General features: G+C 32.5%; 1 protein-coding gene across 1 annotated transcript in view; it reads left to right on the top strand.

Moving 5' to 3' along the window:
• KIAA0825 (KIAA0825 ortholog) overlaps positions 1–24481 on the top strand; it is a 364821-nt gene that overhangs the window by 21252 nt on the left and 319088 nt on the right. The window contains exon 3 of the mRNA XM_023522742.1: positions 19666–19797. Coding sequence (XP_023378510.1) covers positions 19667–19797 — 131 coding nt within the window. The 5' untranslated portion in view covers position 19666. The remainder of the gene's footprint in view (positions 1–19665; positions 19798–24481) is intronic.

Here is a 24481-nt window from a genome sequence, read left to right as displayed (position 1 = left end):
TACAGTGATGTTCTAGTGACTGGAAAATAATGATGAAATTTTATTTAGTGTTTCTGCTACATCAGTCAATTCTATAAATGGCTTTTTAATGGGATACAATATATGCTTTTAATAGTTTTCTGTAATATTAAAAGATAATATGTATTGAGTGCTTTCTACATGCCAGCAATTGTTCTAAGTACTATTCATGGATTATCTCATGTAGTACTCGTAACAACCCTTTGATGATCTCACTATTTTATAGCTGCAGTAGAGGCACATGAAGAGAATGTTACAAAACTAGTAAATAACAGAGCTGGGATTCAAACGCAAATGGTGACGCTCCAGAGCTCGCACTCTAAGCCCTTGCTACTCTGAATGTGACCCCCACACCAGCAATATCACTATTTTACCTGGGAAATTAGATGCAGAATCTCAAGCCTCACCCCAAATCTTCTGAAGATCTGCATTTATAACAAGATTGCCATGTTATTGGTTCCTTGAAGTTTGAGAAGCACAGCTCTACACCACTATGCTATCCTGCCCTTTGAAACAGAATTAAGTATCTTATAAAACAGATTTTTATTTTTATGTGTAATGTGATACTGAAATCCTATCTTTCTGCTATTTTGAGTATTTCTATCTTGTATAAACTACCTTATAATGAGATCTAATAACTAAACATGAGCCGGGATCCAAAATATACCCAAGTTATCTTGAAATCAATTGTATAAAGAACAGAAAAACATTCCAGATTATAAAAAATTCTCTCTGCAATGGCAGCTAACTACTTCGACATGAGACTTTCTTACAATCCCAGTGTAGCACACTGCCTTTGAGCACAGACTTTAGAGACAGGCTTCCTGGATTTGAATCTCAGTTTCTCTTTCTAGCTGTGAGTCCTCAGGAAACTTACACAGTTTTCTATACCTCAGCTTCACCATCTGGGAACTGAGGTTTAAAATGATACTTACTTCACAGGAATGTTGTGAAGATGGAATGAGTTAATACATGTAAAGGATTTAGAACAGGGCCCTATATGAGGTAAGTGAATAAAGGTTAGCTACTACAGTTGTTGTTTGCTATAATTCCCATCTTAGAATACAATAGATTCACATCTCATACTTCTTGGTTATCAACTGATAATAAATTGACACATATATTTGTTAGCAGAGCTCACCACATAAAAGCATATCTTTGCTGTTAAAGTTCACATTACAGACTTCAGTTTTTGTATTTTCTGAAAAGTGTCTCCTGTGATGCTGCCTGCCTGTGAGTTCTGTTAAATGCAACTTAATTAATTGCGGTACATAACCTGTTAAGTCCAATGAAATCAGTTCAAAATCAAACTGAAATGTGTTAACAGCATGTTGAATTTTTAAATGTATGTGCTTTTAAATCAAATAAAGATAATAATTGTAAGCTTGGTTGACCAACCATTTGCATAACCAATACAAGAAAACTGAGACGATAGAGAATGTTTAAAGCTCGAATATTCCAAGAAACTTGCTTGTTTCCTTCTGGGTGAACAGAATTCTGAAATTAATCCATGGTAGTCTTTAGGACAATAATGGTTTGGTGTGCAGGTACTCACTTAACAACTTTTCAAGAATTCACCTAATGTGTGAAGTGAGATTATGTGTTCCTGGAAAGCACTCTTTTGAAAATTGATTTGCGAAAGGCACTGACATAGAAATACTTGGTGTAAAGAATGCCCTGGGAAACTCTTAAATTGCCAATCTCAGGACCTACATCCAGAGAGTTCAATTCACTAGGCTTGGGGTAAGGCACAGGTATTTGAATTTTTAACAAGTGCCTGAGGTAATTCTGCTTAAATTAATTACAGGCTACACTTGAAGAAACACTACAGTGGAAGCAAAGACATTAATTGAAGAAAAGCTTTTATTGGCTACTCATTCCTTTTTGTAGCATTATCTTCTTTGATACTTGTTTTTTCCATCATTTTACTCCAAATTATCTTTTCGCCTTTCTTCTACCTCTTGTTAGTGTTCCTCATGCTAATCTGTAATTTTCTGTTTTTTCTCTTTTTTATCCTTTCTCAAAGAACGTCTCTGGATTTATCAGTCATATCTTTGCAGATGATACTACAAAATGGTCACAAAGGTTATTTTGTAATCAAACTGAGCCAAAATGTAGGTGCTGAAATCACTTTGGAGGCCGTGCATTAAAAAAAAAAAAAAAAAAAGGAAGAGTAGGAGAAGGAAAGAAGGAAGGTAGGAATAGAACAGAAACTATCAAAGCAGATATTAGGGTAAGTAATGTTTCATGACACTTTTGTTTAAGATTTGCGTGTGCACATGTACACATTAATTACATTGCAGTGTATTTTTTTAATCTGCGGGTCGTAGTCAAAAAATTTGAAAGATACTGAATCTTGGTCTTCTGAACTTCAGTGTGACATTATGAGCACTATGTTTTCTCAAGCATTTCCCTCATATAACTTCCTCTATTTCTATTCTGGACATTTCCATTCATGTAATTCACTCAGAATCATCATGTCTAGAACTGAATTTGCCATGCCATCTTACCATTATTTTCCTCCTAAGTTTTTAAAATCTATTCATAAGCTATCAGTCTGTCATCCATATTAAAATTTCAGAATTTCCTTTGTAATAATTTAGCCTTTACTACATAAACTTCCCTATAGCCTCATCTCGCTACCCTTGCCTGTCTTTGGGACCTAACCAGCAGAAAATCTTGTGGTCAACCATAGCAGTTACCCATTCCTCAGCCAGCTTCTTGGAGGCTAGCAAGAACATGCCCTGTATGGTATCTTTGGCTCCCTTCAACAAGACCGTATGAGCTTTTGACAGCAAGCATGCCCTGCTTTGTATGATGCCCACCTCTTTTTCTTAGCCACTGCTATCATAATTGGTCTTTCCTGCACCGATTTTTGTTGTCCAGGAAGAACCACACCCTGGCTTTTGCCCTTTACTAATTTCTATGACATATCCACATGTTTTCTGTCTCCTAACATGACTTTATAATTCTACATTGTCCTGTTTGTTTTCTCTGATGACTTGGGTCTAAAGTACAAGCCTGTTGATGCCTAGGACACCTGTTTGATTTTCTTTCAACTATAATTTCCTGCCTCACTCAGTAACCCCAAGCTATCAATTCATACCCTGGAAAGTCATTTCAAAAGCTATCTTTCCTTTTGTTATGGCCCTATCCTCTTCCTATTCATCATCACCTTCAACTAGATTCACTATCCTCTTTATTGATCTTCCTACCTCTATTTTCTCACCCCACAGCAAACCGTTCTAACACCCTGTTTGATGAATATTTATAAAATAGTAGTCATGTACTGCCTTAGTTAAAAACCTATGACTCCCTGTTTTGTACAGGATAAAGTCCAGATGTTTTCCTCCTGGAGAAAAAAAAGAAGCCTTAGCATACCTAGCTGGCTATAGCATACCTCTTTCATTTTATCTTTCACTGTTTTCATTTATGAATTGTCTGCTTTGGCTCCCCCAAACAGTCCTATATATGCTCTAAGGAGGTCTCATCATTTTAACTACTAAGGTCCCCCGTTGGTGGTAGTTCATGAATCTGGAGCAGGTAACTGTGGCTGGGGTTAGGAGAGGGATCGCAGTACTTACAAAGAAACCACAAGATGGGGACCTAATTATACATTGGTAATATACAAGTTAGTAAGAGCTCAGGTTGTGGAATAGGAGGGAAATAAGCAGGATATGATCTCATTATTTACTTCTCAAGTTACTGTCTGGCTGAGGCTTCTTATGTCCTCCCTTCACTAGTTTTTGAATCACTCCCAGAATTGGAGAATGTTCGAACTTGTATATAGTGAGAGATTATATGTCTCCAACTGTGAGTCCTGTTAGGCTACAAGTTTTGGAAGATCACTGGGCTCCCACCTCTAGGAATGCCTTTATCTTCCTTTTTCTTGGCGGCTTGACCTCCCTCTGCCCATATGGAACTTCCCACTGCAGAATTCTGGATCCTTTTTTACTTGCACCACTCAGTTGATACTAAGTTAGTTAATGTTTTGTAACATATTTGTATTATTTGTTTTTGCTTCTTATGTGTCAAAAGTAAGACATGCTCATTATAAGTTCAAACAAAAATAGATTATAAAGAATACAAATTCTCTTTCCTCTGTCCTTTTTTAGTTCTATCAACCACAGATTCGCATCGTTAATAATTTGCTGAGTATCCTTCCTGATTTTTTGGGATAGTTTTTTCTGTTTGTTTTGAAAGTATCATTATACTGTATCATGCTGTATACATAGTTCTACAACTTTTTTTAAATGAAATAATACAGTTTTCTGGAAATCTTTTCATGCCATGCCATACAGGATTATCATTTTTATATGTACTTAAGTTCCATTTTATATGTTATATTGTTATTTAAAATAGCACATCATACTGATATCACATCATATATACAGTTTGCCTAGGATAGTCTTGTTTTATGCCTTTTGTTCTAGCATTTCATCTGGTTTAGCATGTCTCAGACTTTGCATTTTTGAATAAAGTGTCATTTAATAGTTGCATGTAAATAAACTAGGTTAGGTTTAGGTAGACCTACACTTTGTATTTCTACATTCTGACATGATCTCATATGTGAGATACCAGTGTAGTGAACAGAATTCTCACTTTAACATATGGGTAAATTGGCAATGGCCCATTTTTTTCCAGATCGTTTCCAGACATAATACTATAAGTTAACATATATTTTTCAAGGGCAGCATGAAGGGTGCTTCCTGGTAAAGTAAATGTACTCTGCCATGAGCAGTACAGCTAACTTTTTCATCTTTTGGGTGATGGTGCTGGCAGAAGTATTTGATGCCGCCACCTCTGCTGGCTACTTGAGGTGCCAGCTAGTTGTGCTGGACACACACCCTGGCCCATGGATTGCACACTGTTTCCCAGCCTTTATTTAATCTTGCTATGCATAAAGTGAATATGGTCCAAACTCGATTGCTACAAGGGTTTTATCATGTAGCATGTAGTATAAATCTACAAATACCTATTTATTTTATTGTTGGGTAACACATTTTTATTTTGTAATAACCCTTTTGGTGACAATATTAAAAACACACACACAACAGTGCACATTTAAGTTAGTACTGAATATCCTATGACTTGCTGAAAAGGATTAATGTGTAACTCACACTATGGGAACTGTAATGACATCACTGATCACATGAAAATAAGAAGACGTCAGTCTGCTGAAGAAGATTAACATCTGTTTGATAGCCTTATTTTAAGACCATGCCTGCAAATACTACATTTTAATGCTTAGCTGCAGAAGGTACATTTGTGTACCACTCTGAAACATGATTTTTTCATTTAGGTAAAGTGATTTTTTTAAATTAATCTCTCTCATTTACAGTTTCAAGTTTTCTTGTGCGTGTAAGAAAGGTGAAACGATAGCTATTAATGTTGGCTCCATTAAAAGAATTGGCTCCATTAAAAGAATTTTATCAATAGTTAAATGATGCTAGTTTTACATCAGTATCATTGGATATTTCTAATTTTAAAAAATCAGTTAATTCCACTAATGGTTCAAGTTCCGTGTCTAATTCAAAGTAAAACATTTAGAAATTCATTCTGTAAAAGGTGAAATACTCGACATTTTTGTGAATAGTATTATAAATTGAATTATAAACTACAACATGATAAAATTATTTGGTCTTGATATTAAAAATATTTGTGGTAGAACATAAAATCATAAAAATTTTTAAAATAAATGTAGAACCTATGGAGAGATATACTTGGAATATATTGTGATACACATGGTACTTCTTAACTGCATCCAAAAATCTGTAAAATATACTAGTCTAATAGAAGATGTAGTTGTTTATACATTTACAAGACAACCAGCCTGTAGATTTTTGTTATTAGGCTAATGTTGAAGAAAACAAAAATAATTTAAACATGGTTGTATACATTTTATCTCTTTGGATTTTAGGAATGTTTGAGACTTTGAAGAATTACTGTGTAAGTTGATTTAAGTGTCTTACCGTGGTATTAAATACTCTTGTAAAAATGTCTTTTCAATTTTGGTTGCAGTTTTTTCAAAATCTATTAGAAATCTTTGATCAAAGCATTTAACAAATAGAAGGCAAAATTATTAACTTCATGTGACGCTATTAAGGAATTGCTTATTGAAAACAAAACTCACAAATAGGAAGACCTTGAAATGTATCCCCCTGAAATCGAAGGAGGAACTGAACAAATTAAATGATGAGAACTCAAATGCCATGCAGGATTTAATTGTGAAATTCCATAATTGTGTTTTGAAATATCTAGACTTATGGAGAAAATCTTTTCATGGAGCTCATCTTTTTAATTGAATAAATTTTTATTGAAGTACAGAATAAAGTTAAACTCGGAAAGCCTACAATATGCAGTATCCAAATTTAGCAAAACATTGAAAATAATTATAAATATTTGATGAGTTTTTTTTTAATTATAGGTCAAAAAAGGCACTCTGCAAGGAGGCAAAAAAAAAAAAACACTATGTGTAAAAATATTTAGGCTAACATATTTATGTATTTCATTATTAAAAATTAAAATTGGATATTCGCCACTAGAAAAATTTGTTCTGCACTTAATAAAATTACTAGGTAGCTTAGTACCTAAGGAGGAGTAGATAGAATAGTCGGTTGAAGGTATCAACAATTTAAAATTTGCTAACTCTAAAATGCAACTTGGAGAAATATAAAAATAATGCAGTAATATAAAAAAATACATTCTTCAGGAAAATAGTCGTGAGAGATAGATATAACTAAGAAATTGCTTTAAGTATGTGAAAATATGTCAGGAATCATGTTTATATATTTTTAATATTTAAATAATAAAAAGTTTTTACTTTTATGAGCACAGATATAAGAATTTTTTTGAAGGGATACTATTTTTAAAACATTTTTTGAATATAATTTTTCCGTAGGTCCCCAGATATAATTAAGCCACTTAATTGGTTAGTATATATACATTTTTAAAATTATGTAATCTTAATTATTTTCAATACCTTTTTTACTCTAAAAAAGTATCCTGGTTTGGATGATATATTACATGATCCTTTTATATATGTATACATACATAAAATTCAATTTCTTTCCAAGATTCAATTTCTCCTTGTCTAAATTATTGCTTTATATTTACATGTAACTGTAATCATTATACTTCAAATTTATTATTTCTGAAAACTCCATTTTCCCCTACAAATTAACTCTTTTGATTTTTCTCTTTTAAGAGGATGACTTTTCTCCTGGTAACTTAGACTGAAAATATTTTCATGAGCACTGATTCCTCTCTCTGTTTTACAAAGACCATTCTGGTCGTAGAATAGAGAATGAGTTAGAAGGAGATGATGAAAATATAGAGAGACTTTTTAGGAAACTGCTGCACCAATCCAGGTGATGGAGTTTGAACCTGCACAGGAGCAATAGGAGGAGATGGTTGGATAGGAGAGATATGAGGTAAGACTGATCAGTTGGCTATAAGATTGATGAGGTAATGTTGGAATATGGGGGATGACTCCCAGATTTCTGACTTGATTATCTAGGTTAATAGTGGTGCTGTTAACTATTGCAGAGACCTCAAGAGAAGAAAAGTTTCAGAGAGAAGAAGATTGTTTAGGGGCATGCTGAGTTTAACGTGCCTGTGGGACATCCTAGGGATTATCCAGTATGGACTTGAATAGTTACAGCAGGAGCTCCAACACACAGATTTTAGTGGAAGACATGGATGTGGATGGCATTGTGCAGTCAGAAGAGCAAGTGTAAGAGAAATAAAAAGAGCCAATAAATGAAACTGAGCTGTGGTGTCCAAAATAGAGTTGGGGGAGAAACTGTGCTTGACTAGCCAATGGATTGGCCTTTGGAGAAGGAAGGGTCAAGGACTAGTGTTAAGTGTAGCCAATTGGTGGGAAGACTTATTTGGCAGTTGTGAGGTTCTAATAACTATGCAATTAACTTGACATTGTGAGGTTCTGATAACTGTAGGAGGAATTCAGCCTAGCTTAGACAGGAAATGTTCCCAGAAATATTTTACTATTTGAAACTTTAGACTTAAGTTTAATAAGTCAAACTTCAAAAATATAATAATTCTTAATATAGTTTTACTCTGTAACTTCTAATACTCCTCTGCAAACTTATCATTGTTCTTTTTACTCTTTTTTGGAGTTTCACATTCTGTGTACAAGGGTACATTAATTAGTATAGAGCGGGTTTTTTAATATCTTGTCAAGAACATTAATTTTATTATAATTTCATACATACGACGTTTAGAAATTTGACTATGAAGTCAAATCAATCCAAAACACTTGAAAAATCTCTATATTTCATTCTTAGAACCATTTCTTAATGGTATCTTTGGATAAAATTTTAACTTTTTTACATTTTATTTCTACTTATTAATTGTTACTTTTCAAAATTACATCAAGATGTATTTTGTATCTTTAGACATTATTTAGTAATTAAGCACCTAATTTTACTCCTGAAATCTTTGCTTCCCCTTTATCTCTTATATATTCATTTTGATCCCTCAGCTTTGGCATATGATTTATCTTTAGTATAAAAATGTCGGGTTCTTTCATCACAATTACAGTCATTGGCCTGATAATCCTGTGAGTCGATCTACACAAAACAAGAAGCTCATATCAAACTCCTGGCAGGTTTAGTTAAAATTAAAATGCATACTCAACTGTAGAGATTGTCAAGTGTGGAAATAATATTTGTCCAGCTGGACAGCTTTCTTTTGTAGTTGCTAAATGAAAGTTGAGATTCTGTCTGCTCCTTGAAAGCTTCTGTGTCGTGAAGGTAATTTGGACTGTTTGTGGTTTGACAGGGATTATTAAAATCAGATGAAGTGAAGGGAAGCAAGTGTGAGAAAGCAAAATTGACACTGACACTCTCTATTATTTGCAGCTTGGATCGTGATGACTATGTTGATATGATAGATTCACTGTTGAGATATGTTAAGCAGCAAATAAAGTAAAAAGCAAGTATAGTGATGGATTTTTAGATTTAACATGAAGAAATCCAATATTTACTTTCACTGATTGCTTTTTAAATAGATTTTTCAAGTCATTTAATGAATTTGCTTTAACCAACAACAAATTATTCTTCTATTGAATTATAGAATTAAAAAGTATACTGCAAAGGCAATATAACAGAAGATTAAATATTAAAGAAATAGATCACATAATTAAAATAATAGAATTTTTAAATTAGCGGAGTTCTTAAAGATTATTTTTACCTAATTTTCTTTCCTTTCTTTTTTCCTTTTTTTTTTTTTTTTTTTTTTGGTAGATGGAAACTAGAAAAAGTTTTAAGGCATCACATTTAAATAGCTTAAATGTTAAATCCTGATTTTTCACAAGTATATTTTCTTACCATTTCACAATTTTTAAAAAATGGTTTAAGTTGTTAAAAGGCACTAAAAAATGGTTTAAGCCACAATTGTAGGTAACCTTTTTCTGTTTAAAGATAATATACAAATTATGTTATTATAGTTATGTTGCCTAAAAATAGTATTATATACATTGATGAAGTAAATGACTTTCATAAATATGATTTTCTACTAAAAACATTCTTAGTAGAGGGAGTTATAGCTAGGAAGCTATTTTAAGATATCGGTCAAAGATAGTTATAGTAGAAAAACATAATTAAATATTAATTTATTTTATAACAAGGTAAAGAACCTGGAGTAGTCCTGTGCATTATGGAAAACCTTCAGTGGTATTTAAGCAGGGTAGTGAAATGATCTGATTTGGTTTGTAAAACAAGTCTGATGACAGTATGCAAGGTAGATACCACCTGGGTATCCTACAATTCAGTTCCACTCAGTTTTACCACTAACTACTTGGAGTTAGCACAGACCCCACAAGTTAAGATGTGAGGCACAAGCAGGGTCTCTGGGGATGCCCACTTCTGCCTTGCTGACTACAAATATGAGGGTCCCTCGGGTTCAATAATTCATTACAGTGACTCATAGGACTCAGGAAGGTACTGTACTTCTGATTACAGTTTTATTAACGGATACAACTGAAGAATGGCCAACTGGAAGAGATGAATAGGACAAAATAAGGGGAAGGGAAAGATGGGGGGCAAAAACCAAATACGTGTTTTCTATTATACCACAAGGTGTGAGTCTTGGAGGCCAGATAGGAGGTTTTTCCTTTTTTTTTTCAGCACGAAATAACGTCAGTTTGGGAATACTGGTGATAGAGGAAGAAGTCAAATTTGAGAACATTTGGTGACCATTTTTAAGATATTAGGGAAAGAAAGGGTCAAAAAATTTGTTGAACATTTAAAACAGGGGTCAGCAAACTTTTTCCGTTAAGGGCCATATAGTAAATATCTCAGGATTTATGGACCACATATGGCCATTGTAGCAAATTCCTTTTTGTTTGTTTTATTTTTACAACTATTTAGAGATGTAAAAACCATTCTTAGCTTTCAGGCCATAGAAAAAACAGACTGGACCATAGTTTGCTGATACCTGATACCAAGATACTAGGGCAAAGGAGAGGGAGATTGGTAAGTGGTGACTCTATAATATAGGAGAAGCCAGTTTAAGGGAAAGATTTTGAATTAAATTTTGGACATGTTGAGTTTAAAGGACCTTTGAATTAGCAAAGTGGAATTGTCTAATAAATCCTTGGAAATATGTATGGGAGCTTTGGAAGAAGAACTAAGGTTAGAGATATAGACTTTGAATTTTTAGCATCGAGATAATAGGTGAATAAAGTTAGTCAAAGAAAAGCATGTAGAATAAGAAGAGGACCAAAAATTCCAGCACGAAATGGATAGGAGAAGAGAAGGGGAAGAAAAATGTCTGTATTTCCCTTTCCAAGTCAGGCAAGGGGAAAGAGTATTTGGGAAGACTATAAAATGAGAACCAATAGGAAGAGATTTTTTTTTTGAGGTCTGAGGAGAAAAATACAATGAATAAAAATTAAAAATTTTAAAATTAAGACACTTTAGAAAAAAACAAAATAAATATATTACAGTAAAATTACATAAAAGCAATCAGTACTTTTGAATGAAGAATGCTCAGGGAAAGTATTTAAAATGAAAAGCGGGTCTAGAGAGAATCCAGTGGTGAATACCAACTATTTAATGGCAGAAATGAGGGAAGAGGCAATCAAGATGTTTATTAGTTTAATAAAAACTACTCTGGTTAATTTAAGCAAAAAAGTACCAAAAAGTGACTGTCGAGCGGTAAACCAGGGAGAGGATTCATTGTGTGTATGTCACAGAACCAAACGAGAACTCTATGAGCAGTCAGCCACAGAAGGACAGGAGCTGAGCAATTACAGAGGTCTCAGCCCAAAAAATTTGTGCACTTTCTCTCTGGAGGCTGGAATTAACTTGACTGGTTTACCACCAGTGAGTCTCTCTGGAGACTGGAATTAACTTGACCGGTTTACCACCAGTGAGTCTCCTTCATTCTAAATTTCAAGGTTCATTTAGTATGCATCTGATTTTTCAACTTGTATCAAATGTCTGACCCCTGGATCAATTAATTATGACCAGGAAAGCTGGGTCCTCTAGCACAGAAATGGACCACATTGTATATCCATATATTATATCTCAGATTTAAAAAAATAAAAAATAAATAAATGAAAAGAAATGTGAGCTGGCCAGCTACATACAGTGGGCACTCATGCCCAGAACCTGTGAATAAATGTGGAAGAAAAAAGAAGAGAACTGGGAAGCCATACACAGGAAGATTGGCAAAAGAGGAATCTCCTTCAAGGAAGGAGTAGCTATCAGAACCAAATAGTCTGGAGATTAAGTATGATAGGAACTGAAAAATATTTTGTCAGTTTCAATGTAAGGCTGGAGGCAGAAACCAGATTGCTCTGGATTGAGAAGTGAATAAGAGATGAGAATATAAGATTTTGAGATGTTGGGCTTTGAAAGAAGAAGGGCTCTAGGGAGGGTTTGTTGGTTTCTAAAAAGCAAGAAACTTGAACGTGTTTATAGTCAGCTGAAAGGGATATTGATACTGTAGCATGATTTAGTGATAATTGATGGAGCAAAGCCCTGGAAGTCATAAAAGAGTATTTAAATGGAGAGTTTTAGTCATCAAATTAATTTTAAGTTAATAATATTACCACCATTTAAGAGGACAGTATCCCATTAACATGACTAGCTATTAATACTAGTAACATTTTAGAAGAAATTCTTAAATCCTTGGAACATACTTTAAGAACCCTAACCCTTTTAGAAACATTCATTTATAAACAAAGTATATGCTAGGTTAAAAACACTCTTATCTAATTATTAAAAGAGAGTTCCTTAAAATGTAATTGATATCTCATAGGCTACGTTTGTTATTATTCCCACTTGATGCATAATACAATTGTCTTTTTAAAAAGGCTCCGTAACTTAAACTTTCTACTTATGCTGATGTACTATTCTCCAAAGTAATAAGGCTTACTCTCCTTTAAAATTCTCATTAGTTAATGATTAACCTCATGATTTGTGATAATGTTTAGATCTAATCTCAGAATATATGATAATTTTATGACTTTTAAATCCTGTGAAATGTGTACATGCTAAGTTATAAAAAATGCTGAAATTAAAATTTGTTTTCACATTATCTTGGTTTTACTGTTATACTAAAGCAAGAGATTGCTAAGGTTGCAAATTGAAGATTATAAAGTTATTAAAATGAATATATTTTCTAGAAAGAGAAGTGCTTTGAAAAATAAAGCAATGTCAGATTTGGTGAGTAAAGTATATGACAATTCTGTTTGCTTGTCAAGCTACAGTAGAGTATTCTGACTGATCCTGTCAATTTATACCTCATACATACACATATGTAAATTATTAATAGAGTTGCAATGAAATATTTTATATTTTATTAAAGGAAATTTTAATAGCTATAGTATGCTAATATAAGTACTCACTGGCTGTATATTAATATTCCAGCCCATATAATTATAATAATCAGAACTTGCACAATTACTTGTAGAAAGTACAGCAATCTGTGGGGAAAAGGTATATATAAACGTATATATAGAATTGAGAAAATAAATTGAATAGGATAACAAGTTTTTTATTTCCTAATATAAGACTTTAATGCATAAGTTATTTTAAATAACTATCAACAAATTGAGATCCACTTCACTTGTTTCTCAGTCTTTGTGGGAGGCTAAAACATTAAAATTTTACTTTCCAGTAATTATTGAAAATAAATAAATTTCTGACAACTCTGAAATATCACAGAGGAAGACCTAGCCTTAAAAAAAAGGAAAAAAATTTGGAAATTATATAGGTTTCATACTGAAGGAAGTTTATAATGGTCCTAGGGAAAGCTGCCCAATATATTTGACTATAAACAAATCAATCCATATAAGAGGTAAAATAATTTTTAAGTACGTGTCCATACAGAAAGGTGGTTTATATATATAACATTATGATTAAGGACAGCCTTTGAAGCAGTCTGGATCCCAGCTTTGCCACTTTCTACGTAAGTGATTATGGGCGAATTATGAACCTGTCCGTGCCTCAGTCTCCACATCTTTAATATGGAGATTATCATAGTACCTATCCCATAGCATTAGGTTAAGAATTAAATGAATTCTTATATATATATATAGAATCTTATGTATATATATATGTTACTTAGAACAATATATATATATTACTTAGAACAATCTTATATATATATATATATATTACTTAGAACAATTCTTATATATATATAAGAATCATATATATATATATATATAACTTAGAACAATGTATGGCCCATATAAATGCTACGTAAGAGTTGGCTGTTATTATCGTTAATATTATTTAGTCATCATGCCTTTAAATTATGTCTCAATGAATGAGTTCACTGAACTGCATAAAATTGTCAAGGTTTAGTAAAAGTTAAATTTTGAATTATACAGTGTTGGCAGGACTTCATGAACCATATAGGAAGACTTTGTGACTAGATATGGAAGGAAAGTAAAAATGAGCCAGGCCAAATTTAAGAATGATGGCCTGGTCAAAGTTTATTTTTATTTTGCCTTTTTACCAGACCAGCAACTTAAACCAAACCAGCATTACAAAGAATAATACAAATAATATAAAGAATACCAAGAATAATAAGTGAAGATACATGATGCCTATGAAGGTATGATTCCCTAATGTTGCCTTTTTCTTTGTGGAGGCAATAATGTCTAAACTCAGTTGGTCTCAGACATCTTTTGTTGAGTGAAGAGTGTGCTAAGACAGAGTAGCCCAGAAACATGGGCTAGTTGCTTCTTAGAACATTTTCAGGAGCTGAGGGGTGGAAGGTAGAACATCAGTACAGGGCATCTACCTATTACCACGAAAGAATATCTTGATGCTTCACATTTCTTTTCACATATTATTTCTTGCTAAGCTATAGATTCTACTTTAGCTTTTCCTATAGTAGTCTTGGGGAAGGGAAAAGAGAAGAGTTAAAATGGCTTTGAGAGTCCAAGATATAGAAAAAAATTATGATATTGATGAACAAAACAGTCCATTGGAAGAGTTGGTTGGGGATGAGGGTTCAAAAATGTGTAATTCTCCATCATTCTTTATAGAATACAAGTTTATAGCTATAATAAACCTCAGAGCCTAATAAATCCATTCACCTCATTTTATAAATGAGGAACATGAGCTCTGTCCCTCTTGAGAGATTGAGTTCCTTACCCCAGTTTACACAGACATTAGTAGTAGAACTAGGATCTCAAATCTATTGATTCTTGGTTCAATGATGTTTAGAGTTAAATGTGTTTTATTGTAATGCAACATTTTGAAACATTTTCAGTTTCATTAACAGTGTTTATTTTAGACAGTGATATTGAACATTTAGACTTCAGATGAACCAGAGCTGGTAAATACATTAAGTCCACAGTCTGTCCATAGATTAGAGAAAGTATATGAGCCTCCTCACTGGGCTTTCCCACACTCAGTGTATATATTTTCCCAATGGTTAGTTTTTCAATCTCTTTTCACTCCTTTTTAAGCGTATATTGGTTGGTTATAGGAAGAATGACCCTCTAGGTTTTTATCATTGAAGAAACAGAAAAAAGATAAAATGAGGACTCTAACCATTATATGTAAATTAAAAAGAAAAGATCCTAGGATAGAAAAGTATCATTTTAAAATATGGTAAAGGACAAGAGCAATTCCAAAATTTTTGTGGACTTTCTTTTGATCACATAAAGTATGATGTTTTTATTGCTTTATTGTAATGTTTTCTGGCAGTACTTATAATGTTCATATTTCATTGTAGTTACTGTTCTTAGGAATTTATAACTCAACTTTTACAATTTGCCTACAGCTGAAACATGATCTACGGATGTTTGGCTTAGATATAATTCTTCAAACAACTCATTTTTGAAGGCAATAATTAATATTAGATTGCTTGTTAATATGTTTGAAATATTAAACACTGTTTTTAATCTCATACAAAAAAGTAATCAGAAACATTACAGAAGAAAAGAACATTTACAAACAATATTGTGGAATGGAAATTTCAAAAACAAAGTTACTGTACTTTAAAAAGTTATAGCTCTCATTTTTTATTCTCATGGATTAGGGTAAGATACTTCATTCATTATGTCAAATTATTATTATCTTTCTGATGACAATTTAATAGTTGGAAGTACAGGAACATAAAGAGACTGTAAAGATATATCTTGATCCACAACTTCACAGCTTCTCCCCTTTCCCTGTAAAAATTTTAAAGTTACTTCTGCCTTTATAAAATACCATTGAAGTATTTGCCAAACTTCATTGATACCTCAATAATTTACTTTTCTGTTGTTGAAATCATAGTTATCTTTTACTTAGAGAATGGTAGTGATCTTTCTACTGGCTCCCTTTTTCATGGCCTTATTCTTTTTACTGACTCTGCTTCTTGTGAGGAGAGACCGTCCAGTCTCTCTCTCTGCTCCTTCATGATGCCCACCAGTAAGGTCATTGTGGGCCCATGAAGTGCATGTAAGGAAATGGGTGGATCGGTGCCTGTGTTCTTGCCCATTCTGTGCATGCTTCTTTCTCACCACAGTCCAGCAGGGATCACTGTCAGTCTCATGAGAGAACTTCTAAATCAAAACTTCAGCTTCACTTACCACAGTCTACTCTCCTTTATTCATCTCTTGTGCTGGTCCTGTGCATCAATATTCACTCGGGTTAATTTTCTCATCCTCTTCTATTTTGCCTATCAGATTTTTTTCCCCCCCTATTACACAGCATCTTAAACTTGCTGCCTCTTTACCTAAAATGTGACTCTTGTTTCTCTTACTCTTCATCACCTTAGAACCTTACCATAAATATGGAAGCATCACAGATTTATGCCAGTCACATGAAAACTGTGAACCATCATCTTTCTGGTACCCTATCATTGTTATTAAATGACATTCCTTTAATACATTCTTTGTATTTATTGATTAACTTCTCTACTGAAGTTTGATGGAGAAAATCACAAAACCATGTCGATTGGGAAGCCTTCAAAATCATGGTCACCAGCCCCAGCTGAGTGCTCAACATATTGCAATCCATTGTTATTTGACTCCAGAACTTATTTCAATGATGGCAATAACATATTCATTCAATATCAAAATAATACAAAGTCATATTTTCTTTTAACAGCATTCAAGCACCAATAACACTAATACAAAAAGTTTGGTGAAATGGTCATAGTTATATAAGAGATATTTAGGAATTATGTAAGTTTTGAATAGATTTTGAAAGAAATGATAAATATGACTGGCGAGAGAGAAGTGTTAAGGTTGGAAGATGTTTCAAATGACGACAAATAGAAAATGTAAAATAAAAGATAAGCCCCCTGCGAGCAAGGGTAATGTCTTTTAAACATATTTTCCCAATTATATGTAAAATGATAATACTTATTGCAAGAACAGGAAAATGCTAACTATAAAAAAGACAATAAAAATCAACCACAATCTAAATATCTTAGGATAACCATTTTAACATTTTGGTTAATGTCATTTCTACAAAACTGTTCTATATGCAGTAAGTGATTCATTTCTCAAGATGTGAGCATCCTCAAGTTGGAACCAAATAGATCTTAGTTCAAACCCTGCCTGTAGCACTGGATAGCTATGTCACATGGACATGTTAGTTAATCTCTGGACTCCAGTTTCCTCCCCTATAAATAAGGACAGTAACTATATTGTAGAATTATTATGACAAGGAAGATGATATATATAAAGTACCTTATGCATACTAGATATACAAAAAAATCATTTCTGTTTTGATATTACATTACATTTGATATTAAGAAAATGTACATATTTTCTTAAAATTTGAGTATGTGTTATCTGAATTAATGAGGCTTTATAGTATTGACAGACTGGGACAACTCTATACAGAGTGTTGATATATAATTTGTTTTATACAGAGAGACTTGCTACAAAATATTTACTAAGTTTGAGTTCTCTATAAGAACACTCAGCCAATAAAATCTTTTCATTACAAAACTAAAATTTCATTTTTTTGCAACAATTTTTTAATAAGCCCATCCAAAGAGTTGAACTACCCAAAATGATTTAAAGTATGCAAATACATAAATTCATTATTAGTAATAATAATGAATTGCACTCCATTGGATTTAGGAGTGTCTTTTCTGATAAGAGCTGTAACTACTTGAGATGCTAAGGAGATATAAAGATAACAGACTTATTGGTTTCATGGAAATATTGAGGTTTTGGTGTCCCAAAGAAATATAACTTTGAAGGACATAGAGTTTTCTACCATTTAGCTTATAATTTTTTTGTTTTGTTTTTTAGCCTGATTTCAGGTTATTATTTGTTACGGCACATTATAGGCAAATACTTGTTTTCAAATGAGAAATTATACTTTATCGCAAAATATTTTGAAAGCGGTGAATCAAATGTATTAGGATTCTGCTATTTTAAAATGTTATATCCATTTTGCGGGGGGAGCAGAAACTTTCCTCTACCCTCAAGGTCCTTTCAGCTGGTCTAATAATTAAATCCACATGAGACAGATTAACAAGCAAAAATAACCAAACTTAATACCTATGTACACATGGGAACCCCACATACGTGAGAGGTTCAAAGACAAAATGGGAAAATGAGGTATATATGATATTCTGAGCTAAGGATCACCTTAGGGCTTCAGAGCAGAAGAAGGTCACTGCAGGATGAAAGAAGAGCAGATGTTCAGTAATTAGTAGTTTGCCCTGCCATATAGATAGGTCAAAACAGGTTACCTCTTATAATCTCTTATTATGGGCAAGGCCCATAATTCAAATTTTTCTAGGTCGTTAAAGGCGGGGCAGAAGTTTTTCTTGAGCCAGCAGGGTCATGGTTGCCTTTAGCTCAAAACTATCTGTACATCACAGAGTCATATCCTGGGGTGACTCATTCTAAACTACAGTTCTTATACTGTATTTGGAATTAATTGAGTTTATAAATGACAAACTTTGTGATGCTGTAGACTTTTACATTAAAACATTTTAGTTGGGTCTTTTCCTTTTAAAATAGTATCTCTGAAGAAAAGTAAAAGCTTTATCCCAAGACTAATTCTCTGAATTTCAGATAGGACTTATGAGAAATTTTTAGTTATTTAATTATAAGATAATTAAATTAGCTGACTTAATTAATAATTAAATAATTAAAGATGAGGAAGTCCATTAGTCTTGTAGCCTGTGCAGCACTTTTTAGACAATTTTCAAGTATTTTAGATTTATCCGAACTAAAACCACTTTTACCTAAGCCTTTTTTAATATTTATTTCATGTATATTTGTTTTAATGTTTAAAACAAAATTTAAACAAATTTAATGTTTAAATTTCTCATTCATTTGTACCATCAGTCATCACAATACTTTATAAGCACTATTTCATGTCCAAAAATAACATATCCCTAAATAAAATAATTCACACTCTGCACCAGCTCCATCAATCTTAATCTGTCCCATTGCCTTGATTTACTTGTTCTCATAGCACTTCTCACCATGTTATCTTCTATAAAATATATCTGTTTAATTGTTTTTAAAATCTACCTTCCTCTAGAGAATAAAAACTCCATAAGAGCAGGGACTTTGATTTGTTGCAAGTATATTCCCTGCTTCTATAGAAGTACCTGTTACTTATCAAACATTTGATAAATATATATGTAATGAATGAATGAGTGATTGAAGCTTTAGTAGTGGGAAAATGCATATATCTCTATAAGAAGTAGCATATTTAAGTTTTACTTATCAATACTTAGGTTAACAGAGGTGCTAGAGGAGAAGTTTTTGCCTTTTTCATATATAAATAGGGACTGGGGATGAGACTTTAAAAATCTTGAGGTTGACAAGACTGGAAGGAAGGTGTTAAGTTCTTTCTGCAACCACCTTTGTTCACAGTGGTCTGCGAGGCTTTGTTATTTCTTTTGCGCTCTCAGTTACAATGAGAAGCAGCAGGATGTTTAAGTATTCTCTGAGGGGTGCTGTTTTGTTCAGCTTCCAAACCTTAGAAGAGTGTGAAAATTAGGTCACACCTCATGAAATTTAAATAACAAAACACTCTATCTAGATTAATAATACCCTAGTTCTCTTCCTACTATATTTCTTTTTGCCTAAAAATGGGAATTATTGTTTTAGGTTTAGTCTCACAACTTGAGCTGGGTATTTTTCTTCATTTTGGGGTAACTGACATGTTTTCTATTCTCGTTCCTCAGAATGGATTGGGGAGATGAATATTCCCATAATTCTTTTGACCTACATTGTTTGTTAAATTCATTTCCTGGAGACTTGGAGTTTAAGCAGATCTTCAATGACATTGATGAAAAGATAGAACAAAATGCTACAAGGTAAATATTGTAATTATTTAAAACAGGTTGGTTTCATGCTTTATTTACACAAACTTTACTCCTAGATAATTTTTGTTTTTAATTGTAATTAACTTTGCTGAAAAAAATTGATGAGACCCTCCCCCTAAAATTTAACATTATTTTCCTTATCTGATTAGTACTTCAAATAAAACTAGAAAATATACGCATTGCCTTCAAATAAAGTCTATTGAATTTCTATTAATGATTTTGTAGAGTTTGCCAATATCGATAACCTGGATTTTCATTAATATGTTTAGAATTAAGCATTCTCATTAGGTGGATAAGCATAGAAATTGAAATTTTGAAATAGATATTAAAATGGTAGTATAAACCCACGATTATTTGAGTTGTTGAAAACAGAACATGAAAAATAGATTATTCTTATATAATGTTTGTCATTTTAAGTCTCCTCTTATTTGGAAGGCTAGGGACTTCATAGAGAATTGCTATTTTATATTAGTCTTCATCACTTACTACAAAAGTTAGTGTTACCATATACTGGGGAAAAGGGACAGTTAGGTTCCCACTAACACATGTTCTTTGATAGAAAAGACTTTGTCTTCATATGTATCTGTGGGCCTTTGAGTCAGTTCACTTATTTTAATCCTTTTGGTGAAAGATTCTAATAACATACTCCATTTGGGTTACAAATATGCAAAACAGTAAAAATCTCTATTGTAGAATGACATAGTATTTCCTTTTTTAAAATTTAAGGGATAGTTGAATTGTCAAAGAACTGAACTAAGCAAGTGAAATGTTCCTATGGTTTTTTCCCTCATGTTTTATGTGAGAATACAGTTAATTTTCATCATCATAAAAATGGGCATAGAAAACTTAAATTCAGAAGATAGCATATTGATGGGGAATTATAATTAAAAAAAAAATCTCCCATCCCAGAAATCCTCTCCATAAAGGATTTATTATTCAACAAGTATTAAAACCAGAATGCCATGCCCATTACGGGCAATCTGCAAAGAGACTGCACAAACAGAAAGGAATCTCACCCCTTTATATAGTTTTCAAGATATATATGTTTTCAAGATAAACAATATTAATAGTCCTCAAATAGAGGATTTGACAGCACTTTTTTTTTTTTCTACACATAGTTCATCCTAACTTTGTCACGGTGTAAAGAACAGCTGTGTTAGCTAGGAGAAACAAATTTCTCATATCTTTTTGACAGCTAGTTCTGCAAATTGGAAAGGGGCACCCACTGAAGTTAGGCTCCTAGTCTTCCTTAGGAACTAAGTGATAGGGGAGCCATCTCCCTTGGTGTTTTCGTTTGGCATAGATGACTCCCAGATTCTTGAGAAAGAAAGTCCTGGCTGAGAAAGCTGACAAAAAGGCCTATCTAGTTTTCCAAGGGATACATTTCAAAGAGATGTACTTAACAATTACAAATTTTTAAGTTAAAAGCTTTAAGAAAAGGAATGGACAGAAATCTTTTCCCTTATTTAAAACAGGGAGAATTAAGCCTCTTATTTTTAATTTGCATTTGCCCTTACTATATATTTATATTTTTTAATTTAAAAATTATATTCTTATATTTCATGTCATGTTTTATATATGTAATTTTTAAATAGCATATATATGACTTAACCATACTATAGAGTATATATTATAATTTATATTGTATGTAAATATATAGTAACTGTATTAAACTTCAATGTAATTATTTTATTTATATAATTTATATGTTATATATTTATATATTATTGCATAACAAAGTTTCTAACCCAAAGGAAATATAAACAAAAATAGTATTAGCTTAACTAGGTTAAGTTATTTTTTAATTTCCAGACAAGGTTATGTTAAAACAAATTTTTAATATTTTTTTAAAGGAAATTGTCTTCATAATAGCGTTTAGGTTTCGAGAAAACAAAACAAGTTACTGAACACTGATGCTTTTATTTTTTACTTGCTAAACCATCTATAGTTAGTTTCCTATGCTACCTGGTCAGTAAGAAATCATATTTAGAAGTAAAACAGTGATTAAAATATTGTATTTTGCATTTATAAATTGTTGTTTAGGTTAAAACTCAGATGTTAGTATTAAAAAGAAAATATGACATGGAATGTAAGGATATAATTTTTAAATTAAAAATATTTTATTGCCCATATAGTAAATCAAACCTAGAGCGGAACCATCTCAAGTGACCATTGATCTTTACAAGGGATAAAGTAAGGAGTATGTGCTGTATGCTACATTTAGAATCAAGTCTATTTTTCATCAAATTCAATTATGTTTTTATTATACTCTAGAGAATAAACATAATAGTATATATTTTTAAAAATAAAATACTGAATAATAACCATAGTTCAGAAGAGTGTAAATCATTTATGCACTCATTTATTGCCTTCTAACAGAATGGCTTTTAGAAAATTGTATGTCATGACAAATCAGTTATGCCACACTTACACTGCAGTAGTTGAATTACCTTTGGCATGTTCGTATTCGAACAGTTCTATTTATCTCTCAATGGTGTACATTGAATAAATAATGAACATCTGTATGATATGAGTTTTCCCAATACTTTTAAAAGAAAAAAACATGAGTAATTCATTTTTAAATATGGTATTTTTTCCTTACCCTTAAATTTTTAAAGTTGTATTTCTAGCAGTGACCTTGAATTCTAAGTGTGAATTCCTCCCCTCTTCTTAATATCATCAGGTTTTATGAGCCATAGGGTCTTTTGCTTCCCCAAAGCAGTGATTCCAAGAATGGAGCAATGATTCCCCTGATTGGACCAGAGTGCCCAGAGGTCACTGAACCTTATCCTGCCCTTCAAGAAAGGCTGTCCTTCTCTCAGACCATTTTCATTTTTACATCCTCGTTTCCTTTCAAGTCAGAGCTAGGTGTCTCTTAGGTCTGACAGTGAGAGTGAATCATTTATTTTTAACACATCAAAATTGGTAACAAGAGGGTAAATAACCTACCGCAGAGGAATATATGAATGTTGTCCCCACAGACTCAGTTCAGTAACGGAAAACTACACATAGTACTGAAATATTTTTTAAACAAACTGGAACCTATTATTAGTTTAACAAGATATAGGGATATAGAAGTTCCTTTGAACTCATAATGTAACATAGGATGATTTTTCTCTTCTTAATGTTTAGTTGGATAGTTACAGTTATATCATTAAGAGTTTATTTTACCTTTCTGATTTCTAATTTTAGATAATCTATGTGTCTACCTCATAGGACATCAGTTTTGCTGGTACTGGTGCAAGATTACTACTTTATAAAAAAAATTTAACATAAAGAATAAACAAGAAGTGCTACCATGGATAATATCATCTGTCTGAATCCAAGAGATCTGTTGTGGAGATAGGGTAGTGGGTAGCATTAACTTTATGTTATGACAGATGTTGAGTACATGATTTCTCTAAATTTAACCCTGCTTATTCATAGTAGATACATATTCCATGGATTACACTTATTTCTCACATAATGCTTAAATTTTCTAAATTTATATTGAAATGTTTTCTTCAGAGTTTTCCACATGATGCCCTAAAGTTATAAAAGAAGTAACCAAAAGAAATCATAAGCTAGCAACTTTGGGTTTGTCATGGCAGAACCACAAATCTGCCAGTGGACACACACACACACAGACAGACAGTAGTATATTTTATGACCGAAGCAAATTGTATAAAATGAAAATTAGCCATTTCGAAGACTGTACTGTGTATTATTATTTTGGGCAGTATTTTGACACTTATTTAATAAATAAGAGGATATAAATGAATATTTGCTCCTTTCTTAACTTCCTGTACTAGTACTCCTCTTTTGCATTTCTCTGTTATTCTGTACTCCATCTGACAGAATCCTTACCTCTTCTCTTATCCTACTGAACAAGACCAAGCCAAATGGGAAAAAATCTGAAAAGTTTCTCCAACTACCCTTGAACCCAGAGTAAAACCTACACAACCACTTTCTAGTTACTTCTGTCTCTGGGTCCTTTTCAGGACTCTCTCCTCCTCAGAATTAAAAATGCCTCCCAGGCAGACAGGATCCTGGCCTTCAGTATTCCTGCACTATGTGCCTTCAATGCTTTCCTTAGGCTTCTGTCTGCTTTGGAAAGATGAGAGATGAGTAGGGTAAAATGTGGGATCAAGAGCTCCATTAGATGATTATTAAAGATTCTTTCAAGTAATACACAAATTTTAAGTGTTTGACATTTTGAAAAATATAACTTATTTTTATGTGTGTTTGCTTCCTGTATTCTTGGCCAACTAAGCATAAGACCAAATAGGCAATAAGACAATAAAAAAATTATCCCCTAGACCACCAGGAGGCAAAATGATGTTTTGAGAAGTTAGTTGTAAGTAGATTCAAAACTCTGTGTCCTTACTTGAGTTACTCTACCCCTCAGAATAATAATGCCTACCTCATAAAACATTATGCAGATTAAATGAAATTTGTGTACTTCAGATGCCTATCAGTTCCTAACATAATTAAGGCTCAAAAAATGTTCGTTCTTTTACCCATTTTCTACTAGGTGAGGCCTGAATATGGTTGCTTATAGGTTAAATTCAATGTTAAACCACGAATATAGTTAAAGAACATTTCATTTAATACATCTGAAGAAAACTCAGCTTTGATATAAATACCTCAGTGACAATAATGCCACCCTATTTATATAATACACATATGTGTTTAC

The sequence above is a fragment of the Pteropus vampyrus genome, unplaced genomic scaffold (genome assembly GCF_000151845.1).
Source record: "Pteropus vampyrus isolate Shadow unplaced genomic scaffold, Pvam_2.0 Scaffold11, whole genome shotgun sequence".
Taxonomy (NCBI): domain Eukaryota; kingdom Metazoa; phylum Chordata; class Mammalia; order Chiroptera; family Pteropodidae; genus Pteropus; species Pteropus vampyrus.
This window is presented reverse-complemented; position numbering and strand designations above follow the sequence as displayed.